The sequence below is a fragment of the Oreochromis niloticus genome, linkage group LG2 (genome assembly GCF_001858045.2).
Source record: "Oreochromis niloticus isolate F11D_XX linkage group LG2, O_niloticus_UMD_NMBU, whole genome shotgun sequence".
Lineage (NCBI taxonomy): Eukaryota > Metazoa > Chordata > Actinopteri > Cichliformes > Cichlidae > Oreochromis > Oreochromis niloticus.
The window spans coordinates 23,429,838-23,444,128 of NC_031966.2; the positions used below are offsets into that span (position 1 = coordinate 23,429,838).

At 40.7% G+C, this 14,291-nt stretch overlaps 2 protein-coding genes across 30 annotated transcripts in view; both read right to left on the reverse strand.

The window, feature by feature from the left end:
* The window catches only part of LOC100711027 (protocadherin gamma-C5), a 285,882-nt gene that overhangs the window by 152,123 nt on the left and 119,468 nt on the right, over positions 1–14,291 (reverse strand). The window contains exon 1 of one of the 29 annotated variants that reach the window (XM_019366028.2): positions 7,770–10,391. The exons of 26 other annotated variants lie outside the window; for them this stretch is intronic. In XM_019366028.2, coding sequence (XP_019221573.1) covers positions 7,770–10,214 — 2,445 coding nt within the window. In that variant the 5' untranslated portion in view covers positions 10,215–10,391. Of the gene's footprint in view, positions 1–9; positions 2,592–7,769; positions 10,392–14,291 lie in introns of those variants that run through there. 2 more of the 29 variants (XM_019366083.2, XM_019366034.2) reach the window with 2 other exon arrangements.
* LOC112842423 (protocadherin beta-16-like) lies at positions 11,366–14,054 on the reverse strand. Its single transcript, XM_025898989.1, has one exon. It carries the CDS (start codon positions 13,874–13,876, stop codon positions 11,381–11,383), a length of 2,496 nt encoding a protein of 831 aa, XP_025754774.1. The 5' UTR covers positions 13,877–14,054; the 3' UTR covers positions 11,366–11,380.

The window sequence follows — 14,291 nt, forward strand, 5'->3', positions numbered from 1 at the left end:
TTAACTGACCTCTATGGGAGAGTCTGGTTCATCCAGGATGCTCTTTTCACTCTGTATCCGCTGCATCGTTCCTGTAGAACTGGGGTCCATTATCAGAACATTCTGAATACCAGCTCTGCCGAACTTGCAGTCACTCTTTCTGGAGTCAGTCGTCTTGCACACCTCGTAATTGTACACATGTGGCAGAGTCCCTGTCCCCAAAGTGTCTGAGTAACGTGGTGGATAATATGGAATGACAGGCAGGTTGGAGTGATACAGGATGCGAGACTGTCTCCACCTGTAGATTTTGACTGATATAATAACCACTAAACACGTGATGAAGAGGAAGGAAACCACAGCCAGAGCCAAGGCTAAGTAAAAAGTCAGGTTGTCATTGTACTCCTTGTCGTGGGTCAACTCAGTGAACTCCGAAAACACTTCAGGGAAGCTGTCCGCCACCGCCACGTTAACAATGACTGTAGCTGAACGAGAGGGCTGCCCGTTGTCCTCCACTATAACAGTCAGTCTTTGTTTGACAGCATCTTTATCAGTGACTTGGCGGATAGTTCTGATTTCTCCATTCTGTAAGCCCACTTCAAACAGCGCCCTGTCTGTGGCTTTCTGCAGTTTATAGGAGAGCCAGGCATTCTGTCCAGAGTCCACATCAACAGCCACCACTTTCGTCACCAGATAGCCCACATCTGCTGAACGAGGCACCATTTCAGCCACCAGAGAGCCACCAGTCTGGACCGGATACAGAACCTGAGGGGGGTTGTCGTTCTGGTCCTGAACTATCAGTTTCACAGTCACATTGTTACTGAGAGGAGGGGAGCCTCCATCTTGCGCCTTGACAACAAAAACCAGCTGTTTGATTTGTTCATAATCCAATGAGCGCACAGCGTGCACGACTCCGCTTTCTGCATTTACTGAAACATATTCAGAAACTGGAGCTCCACCAATATTAGTGTTTTCCAGTATATAAGATATCCGGGCGTTTTGGTTTTCATCGGGATCTTTAGCCCCGAGAGTGAGAACAGAAATGCCTGGAGAGTTATTCTCTATGATAAACGTATTGTAAACACTTTGAGAAAACACTGGAGCATTATCGTTCACGTCAGAGACCTTTAAATGAAAGGTTCTTTTTGTTGAAAGAGGAGGTATTCCTGCATCTGTCGCAACAACTGTGATGTTATATTCTGAAACGCTTTCACGATCTAATACAGTATCTGTTACCAACGTATAGTAATTTCTTAAATTAGATTTAATTTTGAAAGGCGCGTTTTGTTCTATTCTACAGTTTACTTGTCCGTTATCACCCGAGTCCAGATCTTTTACATTTATGATGCCAATAGTGGTACCAGGAGGAGAGTCCTCGGACACAGGACTAGTGAATGACATAACGTTTATGATAGGGGCGTTATCATTAACATCAGTTACTTCAATTATCACTTTGCTTGAATCTGTTAAACCTCCCTGATCTCTGGCGTCGATTCGAAGTTCGTATTTTTTGTCTTTTTCATAATCAATAAAGCCTGTTATTGAAATTATACCATGTTTTTCGTCAATTATAAACAAATTACTGAGACCACTGTTGAGATCTGAAAAATAATAAGTCACAATGCTATTTGACCCGAAATCTGCGTCACTGGCATTAACAGTGATAACGTAAGTATCTCTGGGAGAATTTTCCATGACTGTGGCTTTATACACAGATTGATTGAATACTGGAGCATTATCATTTGCATCGAGAACAGTTATATCGATATTTACTGTACCAGATTTCTGCGGAGTCCCACCATCTACTGCTATTAGCTTTAGAGACAGATTAGGATTTGTCTCCCTGTCCAGCGGCTTCTGAAGAACTATCTCTGCGTATTTCTTCCCGTCTGCATTCGAGTTTTGTTTAAGAACAAAATTGTCATTCTCGGCCAGAAAATATTCTCTAAGTCCGTTAACACCCACGTCTGGATCTTCTGCACTGGTTAAAGAAAATCGAGCGCCAGTACTGGCTGATTCGCTGATTTCAAAATTGATACTGTTTCGTTTGAAGGTTGGCGAATGGTCGTTTATATCCGTTATTTCAACTGTGATTTGGTGTAGCTCCATAGGATTTTCTAAAATTACCTCAAAGCTGAAACTGCACGGGGTTGTGTCTCCACAGAGCTGCTCTCGGTCTATTCTCTCTTTGACGACTAAAATCCCATTGTCTGTCTGCAGCTCGGTGTACTGGATGCTGTCGCCGGTCACGATACGGGCCCGACCCAAACGGAGCCTTTTGAGATTCAAGCCGAGGTCCTGTGCTACATTACCGATGAGCGAGCCTTTCTTCATCTCCTCTGGGATAGAGTATCGAATATGTCCAGTGACCATATGAATCAGACAAAAAATGAGCAAGAAGAAATGCCAATTGCGTCCACAGCCAAAGCGCCATTTTATGCACCGGGTGTATCCTTTTAATCCACAGTCCATAGTTAAAGGCAATTGTAAATCGCTTCACTTATTCTGGGTTCTAAAGTTAATATATCACCAATGATAAATTACTGTATTCTATCTTTTAGATATAAAGAAGGAGATGTGCGTTTTCTTCGATTGTGAGCCCATATAATGAATAATATTGGCTTTTCTTGATGAGCAACGGCGGTAAGGGAGGGGATTGTGTCATAATGTTTTAGAAAAAAATGTTATATTGACCAACAGCGTCCCTTACAGTCCACAATCAGTAACACCATGCGCTTTCTTTCTTTCTTTCTTTGGCAATATCATGAGACACTTAGTACAATCAAATAAATACAAATATGTCCAAGATGTTCTGCTACAATAGGTGTTGAGGAAAATACTACCGCTACTACTACTACTACTACTTCTAATAATAATAATTATAACAAAGGTTCCCAAAAATGTATATTAAAATACTATATGAATTAAATTTAAATATGCATTATCAAAACAGAACACACTCCATGAAAACACAAAAGTACAACAGTAAAAAGAGCCGTAAAGCTAAAAGGCACGAAATTTAAGGTTGGCAAAGCCAGGTGACGGTGAAAACTCACATAAAGACGATTTTTTAATTACACATACAAGTAATATTGGTACTAGTGTTCCAACCATCTCGAATAAGTCACTTCACATAAGTTGATTCAGGAAATACGGCACTGTGTTCAGGTATGGATGTACTGCTACAGCTACACAGTTAATTTTTCGCCAATTTCACAAAAAGTATGACAGTCGGATAAACATAAATGCGAAATAACTAAATACGAGAAACGTACACCGCCAAAACATATCACTGACTGTGGGGGTAATATTTAATTTCTCTTATTGTCACCATTCTGCTTAATGAAGACATTTTTCAAGTAAGAATATATATAGATAACAATATCAACAACTACAAAATACTAAGAGAATTTGAAACGACCGACCGAACAGAAACCGACGTTTCCACAGATTTTTAAACGCCAGAGTCCAGACGAACAATACCGGGACTCAGACAGGAAAAACAAAACAAACAAAACAAACGAAAATGAAATTAAATAGAAGTGTTGCCTTAGATGAAACTATAGATGTATAAGTCCTAATGTAATGATTATCTGTTTCTGACATAATTCAGTGAATGCAAAGTCTTACGGTGACTCAGGCAGCATCGAAAGCATAAGTACTATAAAATAAGTCGGTATGAAAGAGTCGAGTAATTGAATAGACATTGGATACGCATATGGACTCCACAAGAAAGTAGGAATGCTTTTAAGAAACACATACCTTCTTTATGCTTTTGTTAATATTTTACCTTTCCAGGGTCCCTTTGAAATATCCTCATAACTATGGCAAGCGAATGGTAAGCAAGTAAAACACTGCCAGGAAACATTGCACAAACACTTGAAGTGTGATCATCAATACTCTATAAACAAAGACAATCGGATATAAAAAAAAAAGAAAATGGAAACTATCAGTGACTTTATAAGAGGACATTCCTTTAAAAAGTAAATATATAAGACCTTTTACAGAAGCTTTGTAGGCCTACCTATATGCAGAGGAAAACTGAGACGCTGTCCTTGGTGCTGAGAAATGCATAAAGCTGCGAAGCTTTTCATCAGAGTAATTAGGTAAAGAACGAGAATAAATATAGAAATATCCTCTAACTGACCTCTAGAGGAGAGTCTGGTTCATCCAGGATGCTCTTTTCACTCTGTATCCGCTGCATCGTTCCTGTAGAACTGGGGTCCATTATCAGCACGTTCTCACTACCAGCTCTGCCGAATTTACAGTCACTCTTTCTGGAGTCAGTCGTCCGGCACACCTCGTAATTGTACACATGTGGCAGAGTGCCTGTCCCCAAAGTGTCTGAGTAACGTGGTGGATAATATGGAATGACAGGCAGGTTGGAGTGATACAAGATGCGAGACTGTCTCCACCTGTAGATTTTGACTGATATAATAACCACTAAACACGTGATGAAGAGGAAGGAAACTACAGCCAGAGCCAAGACTAAGTAAAAAGTCAGGTTGTCATTGTACTCCTTGTCGTGTGTCAACTCAGTGAACTCCGACAGAACTTCAGGGAAGCTGTCCGCCACCGCCACGTTAACAATGACTGTAGCTGAACGAGAGGGCTGCCCGTTGTCCTCCACTATAACAGTCAGTCTTTGCTTGACAGCATCTTTATCCGTGACTTGGCGGATAGTTCTGATTTCTCCATTCTGTAAGCCCACTTCAAACAGGGCCCTGTCTGTGGCTTTCTGCAGTTTATAGGAGAGCCAGGCATTCTGTCCAGAGTCCACATCAACAGCCACCACTTTAGTCACCAGATAGCCCACATCTGCTGAACGAGGCACCATTTCAGCCACCAGAGAGCCACCAGTCTGGACTGGGTACAGAACCTGAGGGGGGTTGTCGTTCTGGTCCTGAACTATCAGTTTCACAGTCACATTGTTACTGAGAGGAGGGGAGCCTCCATCTTGCGCCTTGACAATAAAAACCAGCTGTTTGATTTGTTCATAATCAAATGAGCGCACAGCGTGCACGACTCCGCTTTCTGCCTTTACTGAAACATATTCAGAAACTGGAGCTCCACCAATATTAGTGTTCTCCAGTATATAAGATATCCGGGCGTTTTGGTTTTCATCGGGATCTTTAGCCCCGAGAGTGAGAACAGAAATGCCTGGAGAGTTATTCTCTATGATAAACGTATTGTAAACACTTTGAGAAAACACTGGAGCATTATCGTTCACGTCAGAGACCTTTAAATGAAAGGTTCTTTTTGTTGAAAGAGGAGGTATTCCTGCATCTGTCGCAACAACTGTGATGTTATATTCTGAAACGCTTTCACGATCTAATACAGTATCTGTTACCAACGTATAGTAATTTCTTAAATTAGATTTAATTTTGAAAGGCGCGTTTTGTTCTATTCTACAGTTTACTTGTCCGTTATCACCCGAGTCCAGATCTTTTACATTTATGATGCCAATAGTGGTACCAGGAGGAGAGTCCTCGGACACGGGACTAGTGAATGACATAACACTTATGATAGGGACGTTATCATTAACATCAGTTACTTCAATTATCACTTTGCTTGAATCTGTTAAACCTCCCTGATCTTTTGCCTCGATTCGAAGTTCGTATTTTTTGTTTTTTTCATAATCAGTAGAGCCTGTTATTGAAATGACACCAGTTTTTTCGTTAATTATGAATACATCATTGAGACCACTGTTGAGATCTGAAAAAATATAACTTGCAATAGCGTTTGATCCGAAATCTGCGTCACTGGCATTAACAGTGATAACGTAAGTATCTCGGGGAGAATTTTCCATGACTGTGGCTTTATATACAGATTGATTGAATACTGGAGCATTATCATTTACATCGAGAACAGTTATATCGATATTTACTGTACCGGATTTCTGCGGAGTCCCACCATCTACAGCTATTAGCTTTAGAGACAGATTAGGATTTGTCTCCCTGTCCAGCGGTTTCTGAAGCACCAACTCTGCGTATTTTTTCCCGTCTGCATTCGAGTTTTGTTTAAGAACAAAATTGTCATTCTCGGCCAGAAAATATTCTCTAAGTCCGTTAACACCCACATCTGGATCTTCTGCCATCGTCAAAGGGAAACGAGCGCCAGTACTGGCTGATTCGCTGATTTCAAAATTGATACTCTTTCGTTTGAAGGTTGGCGAATGGTCGTTTATATCCGTTATTTCAACTGTGATTTGGTGTAGCTCCATAGGATTTTCTAAAATCACTTCAAAGCTGAAACTGCACGGAGTTGTGTCTCCACAGAGCTGCTCTCGGTCTATTCTCTCTTTGACGACTAAAATCCCTTTGTCTGTCTGCAGCTCGGTGTACTGGATGCTGTCGCCGGTCGCGATACGGGGCCGACCTGAATGGAGCCTTTTGAGATCCAAACCAAGGTCCTGTGCTACATTACCGATGAGCGAGCCTTTCTTCATCTCCTCTGGGATAGAGTATCGAATGTGTCCAGTGACCATATGGATCATATAAAACATGAAGAACAGAATCTGCCAATTGCCTTTGCAGGAAAAGCGCCATTTTACACACAGGGCGTAGGTTTTATATCCACAATCCATATTAAAAGAAATCGATCTTTGTATGATTCTTATTCAGGAAAAAAGAACTGAATATGCAAAGACAGCCTAATTTTTTTTTTCATTCAGTTAAAGTAAAATGAAAGACATCTATTCTATTCCACTGCCACCTATATAATGAACGTTAACACCCTTTCTTTTGGAAGCAGGGAGAAAAGGGAGAGGATCCTGACATAATAGGTTACAAAATATGTGAGTTAACCAACAGCGTCCCTTACAGTCCATAGTCAGTAACAACGAGTAATATAAAGCAAATTCTTCTGCAAATAATAATACTTTAAAAAAATGTATAATAAGATGAACTTAAAATGATGATTCTTATATTATTCTTAAATACAAAAATAACAAATGAGTAGAACTGCTACTGGTGCAATTATGTTGTTATTATATCTAATAAGTCAGATTATAAAGATGAAAGTATAATACATTCAAAACCTGGAAAAAGATGAGATTTTGAGTACGATTTAATTAAAAAAAGGTAAAAGTAAGTCTGAGCAGTCAAACAGAGATATAAATACCACAAAAATGTAGAACATCAAAGTAATACAAAGGTGCAATAAAGATGTTGCTCATGGTGGCTTAAAAGAAATATAAAAATAAGTTAGAAATCGGAGAATATTATGGGGGGAACAAAGGCAGACAGCTACACTAAGTGGCTTTTGATAAACTTTCACCAACATTTAACCTCCTAGGACCTGGCGTCTATATATGTGAACATCACATTTTGGGTTGTCTAGACCACAATACTAAATTTTGCTCTACAAGGGTCTGATATTTTTATCCATACTTTGTTACAGACATACGTCTTCCTGGAACTGTTAACAGCACTTCCAGTGAGCTATATTGCTCAAAGGGGCACAATTGTTGTTTCTCATTTTGTTTTTGTACTCAGGAAAAATACTGCTGTGGTCAGACACCAAATAACGAGTTTTGCACATTACTCAGTTGTGACTTAATAGTGTTCTATCAAAATTTAAAACGAATGTCCTCGTATGTGGATATCATTTTTCTCAGAAACTACATCATGTAAAAAGATGATTCTTTGTTTTTATATTCATCAGGTCCCAATCAGCTCAAACAGCAAAGAGAAATTAAACATGCATGCCATGAATGAGTTCGGGTCATAGAAGGTTAAAGGTGCATGCTGAGAACGGGAAAATGGAACAGAAAAGATTAGATTATCACTCACCAAAGTAGGCATTTGGGAACAGTTGCCTGACAGTTGCTTATCCACTTGTGGTACATCGTCTACAGCTGCATCCACACTCACTAAACTTTGACTCATCGGTTGCATATATTTCACGTCACTCTTTCTGGAGTCAGTCGTCCTGCACACCTCGTAATTGTACACATGTGGCAGAGTCCCTGTCCCCAAAGTGTCTGAGTAACGTGGTGGATAATATGGAATGACAGGCAGGTTGGAGTGATACAGGATGCGAGACTGTCTCCATCTGTAGATTTTGACTGATATAATAACCACTAAACACGTGATGAAGAGGAAGGAAACCACAGCCAGAGCCAAGACTAAGTAAAAAGTCAGGTTGTCATTGTACTCCTTGTCATGTGTCAACTCAGTGAACTCCGACAGAACTTCAGGGAAGCTGTCCGCCACCACCACGTTAACAATGACTGTAGCTGAACGAGAGGGCTGCCCGTTGTCCTCCACTATAACAGTCAGTCTTTGTTTGACAGCATCTTTATCAGTGACTTGGCGGATAGTTCTGATTTCTCCATTCTGTAAGCCCACTTCAAACAGGGCCCTGTCTGTGGCTTTCTGTAGTTTATAGGAGAGCCAGGCATTCTGTCCAGAGTCCACATCAACAGCCACCACTTTAGTCACCAGATAGCCCACATCTGCTGAACGTGGCACCATTTCAGCCACCAGAGAGCCACCAGTCTGGACTGGGTACAGAACCTGAGGGGGGTTGTCGTTCTGGTCTTGGATCATTATTTTCACAGTCACGTTGCTACTGAGTGGAGGAGAGCCTCCATCTTGTGCTTTAATTACTAACTCAAACTGTTTGATTTGCTCATAATCAAAGGTGCGAACCGCGTTAAGAACTCCAGTTTCAGAGTTTAAAGACACATAAGTAGAAACTGGACTCCCACTGACCTGTTTTTCCTCTAAAAGATATGAGATTCTAGCGTTTTGATTCCAATCAGAGTCCCGCGCACTCACAGTAAATATGGAAAATCCAGGAGAGTTATTCTCTGTGATATAAGCAGTATAGCTGTTTTTATCAAATAATGGTGCGTTGTCGTTGACGTCAGAGATTTTTAGATGCAATTTTGTTGAACTAGACAGAGGGGGAGACCCAAAATCGGTGGCTGTAATTGTTATGTTATATTCTGAGACGGATTCTCTGTCAAAGTGTTGATCTGAGACCAAATTGTAATAATTTGTCAGAGATGATTCGATTTTAAAGGGAAGTTTACCATCAATCGAACATTTAATTTGTCCATTTCTCTCAGAATCTGTGTCTTTTATATTCAAAATTGCAATTGTTGTACCAGGTCGGGAATCTTCTGACAGGGGACTAGAAAATGACATTACATTTATAATAGGAGCATTATCATTAACATCAATAACATCAAATATAACTTTACTTGTCCCAGTTAGTCCACCGTGATCCTTTGCCTCTACCCTCAACTCGTATTTTTTGTCTTTCTCGTAGTCAATCTGACCAGACACGTAAATTGTTCCGGTGTTTTCATCAATTCTAAATATATCCCCTGCACTTTCTTTCATTTCGGATAAACCGTATGTAATGTGTCCATATGATCCACTATCTGCGTCTGTTGCATTTACTGTAATGATACTAGTGCCTGTTTTCGTGTTTTCCAAAACAGATGCTTTGTACACCGATTGATTAAAAACTGGAATATTGTCGTTGGCGTCTAACACAGTCACATCTATATTTACTGTACCAGATCTCTGCGGTGTTCCTCCATCAACTGCGATTAATTTCAAAGAGAAATGCGGGTGTCGCTCTCTGTCTAAAGGTTTCTGGAGAACCATTTCAACATATTTTCTTCCATCTGGATTTGAATGTTGTTTCAATATAAAATTGTCGTTTGGGGACAGAATATAATTTTGCAGTGCGTTTTGGCCTACATCTAGATCCTGCGCGCTCTGCAGAGGAAAACGCACTCCAACTGCAGCTGATTCGCTTATTTCAAAACTGATGGGTTTATCTTTGTTTGGGAAGACAGGTGCGTGATCATTTATATCCAAAACCTCGACAGTTATTCTATGTAGTTCCATCGGGTTTTCCAAAATCATCTCAAAGCTGAAACTACACGGTGTTACGTCCCCACAAAGCTGCTCTCGGTCTATTCTCTCATTCACGACCAGAATCCCTTTGTCTTTCTGCAGCTCGGTGTAGTGAACGTTTTCTCCGGTCACGATACGGGCCCGCCCTGAGCGGAGCCTTTTCAGATCCAAGCCAAGATCCTGCGCCACATTACCGATAACAGAGCCTTTCTTCATCTCCTCAGGTATAGAATACCGAATCTGACCACCTACCATGTTAACCGCAAGAAGAAGCAACAGGAGCATTCCTATGTGACGTCGTACTCCAGAAAATGATTCCCATTTTGATGGGACGCGGGTTTGACGCCTTACAGTCGCCATCACTCAGACAAAAAAGAAAAAGAAAATTAAAAATAAAAAGATATATCTCCTTAGGAATTAGAAAACAAAAAAGCTCCCGGTATATCAGCGTCCAAATTACATTTAATTCAAGCCGTAAATGTAACTCTGAGAGACCTTGTTCATACGATCTATCGACAAAACACAGAGCGCCCACTTCACTGCATGATTACTGGTGGGATGAACTGAAGAGCAACGCAAGATCGAAAATATTTTACTGGCCAACAGCGTCCCTTACAGTCTAAAAGGTGGAAATCATACGAGATTTGACAAATGAATATTAAACAACTGTTATGACTGTAAGTGTGTGTGTGATGTGTGTGCGTGTTAGTGTTAGTGTGTGTGTGTGTGTGGGGGGGGGGGGGGGGGGGGGGCATGTTTAATTTCTTTTATTGTCACCATTCTGCTTAATGAAGACATTTTTATAGTAAGAATATATATAGATAACAACAACAACAAAATACTAGGAGAATTTGGAACGACGACCTAACAGAAACCGCAGTTTCAACAGAATTTTTAAACGCCACACCAACACTACCGTGACTCACACAGGAAAAAAACAAAAAAAACAAACGAAAATGAAAATAAATAGAAGTGTTGCCTTAGAGGAAACTATAGATGTATAAGTCCTAATGTAATGATTATATGATTCTGACATAAGTCAGTGAATGCAAAGTCTTACGGAGACTCAGACAGCATCGAAAGCATAAGCACTATAAAATAAGTCGGTATGAATGAGTCGAGTAATTGAATAGACATTGGATGAGCATATGGACTCCCCAAGAAAGTAAGAATGCTTTTAAGAACACATACCTTCTTTATACTTTGTGTTAATATTTTACCTTTCCAGGGTCCCCTTGAAATATCTTCATAACTATGGCAAGCGAATGGTAAGCAAGTAAAACACTGCCAGGAAACATTGCACAAACACTTGGAGTGTGATCATCAGTACTCTATAAACAAAGACTTTGGATATAAAAAAAAACTGGAAACTATTAGGGACTTTATAAGAGGACATTCCTTTAAAAAGTAACTATGTAAGACCTTTTACAGAAGCTTTATACGCCTACCTTTATGCAGAGGAAAACTGAGACGCTGTCCTTGGTGCTGAGAAATGTGTAATGCTGCCAAGCTTTTCATCAGAGTAATTAAATAAAGAACGAGAATAAATATAGAAATATCCTTTGACTGACCTCTAGAGGAGAGTCTGGTTCATCCAGGATGCTCTTTTCACTCTGTATCCGCTGCATCGTTCCTGTACAACTGGGGTCCATTATTAGCACGTTCTGACTACCAGCTCTGCCGAACTTACAGTCACTCTTTCTGGAGTCAGTCGTCCGGCACACCTCGTAATTGTACACATGTGGAAGAGTCCCTGTCCCCAGAGTGTCTGAGTAACGTGGTGGATAATATGGAATGACAGGCAGGTTGGAGTGATACAGGATGCGAGACTGTCTCCACCTGTAGATTTTGACTGATATAATAACCACTAAACACGTGATGAAGAGGAAGGAAACCACAGCCAGAGCCAAGACTAAGTAAAAAGTCAGGTTGTCATTGTACTCCTTGTCATGTGTCAACTCAGTGAACTCCGACAGCACTTCAGGGAAACTGTCCGCCACCGCCACGTTAACAACGACTGTAGCTGAACGAGAGGGCTGCCCGTTGTCCTCCACTATAACAGTCAGTCTTTGTTTGACAGCATCTTTATCAGTGACTTGGCGGATAGTTCTGATTTCTCCATTCTGTAAGCCCACTTCAAACAGAGCCCTGTCTGTGGCTTTCTGTAGTTTATAGGAGAGCCAGGCATTCTGTCCAGAGTCCACATCAACAGCCACCACTTTAGTCACCAGATAGCCCACATCTGCTGAACGTGGCACCATTTCAGCCACCAGAGAGCCACCAGTCTGGACTGGGTACAGAACCTGAGGGGGGTTGTCGTTCTGGTCCTGGATCATTATTTTCACAGTCACGTTGCTACTGAGTGGAGGAGAGCCTCCATCTTGTGCTTTAATTACTAACTCAAACTGTTTGATTTGCTCATAATCAAAGGTGCGAACCGCGTTAAGAACTCCAGTTTCAGAGTTTAAAGACACATAAGTAGAAACTGGACTCCCACTGAGCTGTGTGTCCTCTAAAAGATATGAGATTCTAGCGTTTTGATTCCAATCAGAGTCCTGTGCACTCACAGTAAATATGGAAAATCCAGGAGAGTTATTCTCTGTGATATGAGCAGTATAGCTGTTTTTATCAAATAATGGTGCGTTGTCGTTGACGTCAGAGATTTTTAGATGCAATTTTGTTGAACTAGACAGAGGGGGAGACCCAAAATCGGTGGCTGTAATTGTTATGTTATATTCTGAGACGGATTCTCTGTCAAAGTGTTGATCTGAGACCAAATTGTAATAGTTGGTCAGAGATGTTTCAATTTTAAAGGGAAGTTTACCATCAATCGAACATTTAATTTGCCCATTTCTCTCAGAATCTGTGTCTTTTATATTCAAGATTGCAATAGTTGTCCCGGGAGTTGCATCCTCTGACAGGGGACTAGAAAATGACATTACATTTATAATAGGAGCATTATCATTAACATCAATAACATCAAATATAACTTTACTTGTCCCAGTTAGTCCACCGTGATCCTTTGCCTCTACCCTCAACTCGTATTTTCGGTATTTTTCATAATCTATCTGACCAGACACGTAAATTGTTCCAGTGTTTTCATCAATCGTAAATATTTCTGCTACACTTTCTTTCATTTTGGACAAACCGTATGTAATGTGTCCATTTAATCCACTGTCTGCGTCTGTGGCATTTACTGTAATGATACTAGTCCGTGTTTTTGTGTTTTCCAAAACAGACGCTTTGTACACTGATTGATTAAAAACTGGAATATTGTCGTTGGCGTCTAACACAGTCACATCTATATTTACTGTACCAGATCTCTGCGGTGTTCCTCCATCAATTGCGATTAATTTCAAAGAGAAATGCGGGTGTCGCTCTCTGTCTAAAGGTTTCTGGAGCACCATTTCAACATATTTACCACCATCTGGATTTGAATGTTGTTTTAATATAAAATTGTCGTTTGGGGACAGAATATAATTTTGCAGAGCGCTTTGGCCTACATCTAGATCCTCCGCGCTCTGCAGAGGAAAACGTACTCCAACTGCAGCTGATTCGCTTATTTCAAAACTGATGGGTTTATCTTTGTTTGGGAAGACAGGTGCGTGATCATTTATATCCAAAACCTCGACAGTTATTCTGTGTAGTTCCATCGGGTTTTCCAAAATCATTTCGAAGCTGAAACTACACGGCGTTACGTCCCCACAAAGCTGCTCTCGGTCTATTCTCTCATTCACGACCAGAATCCCTTTGTCTTTCTGCAGCTCGGTGTAGTGAACGTTTTCTCCGGTCACGATACGGGCCCGCCCTGAGCGGAGCCTTTTCAGATCCAAGCCAAGATCCTGCGCCACATTACCGATAACAGAGCCTTTCTTCATCTCCTCAGGTATAGAATACCGAATCTGACCACCTACCATGTTAACCGCAAGAAGCAGCAACAGAAGCGATCGTATGCGACGTCGTACTCCCCAAAATGATCGCCATCCTGGTGATATGTAAGGTAGACATCTTACAGGCGCCATTACTCAGACAAAAAAGACACAAAGAAAGAAAGATTTGTCTCTTTAGGCAGTAACAAAAAGACCCTAGTATACCAGCGCTGGTTGGCCTATAAAATTGTTCTCAAGCGCTAAATGGAAATCTGTGAGACTTCGTTCACATGAACCCTCGGCAAAACAGATAGCCTTCCTCACCGTGTGATCTCTAAGAGGATGGACTGAATGACAACATAACAGAGAAAATATTTCAGCGGCCAACAGCGTCCCTTAGAGTCTAAAAGGTAGAAATCACACGAGACTTGAATCTTTGTTACAACGATCTAAGCCGTGGGGATCAATATGAAATTACTTTTATTAATAAAATAATTTTTCACTGAAGAGTGTATACAACTAATAGTGAGTGGAAAAGTTACATTGAGAACGATCTACCGCAAACAAG

Excerpts from the sequence above, each read along its gene's own strand:
- LOC112842423 (XM_025898989.1), bottom strand. The coding sequence starts at position 13,876 with ATGGCGCCTGTAAGATGTCTACCTTACATATCACCAGGATGGCGATCA.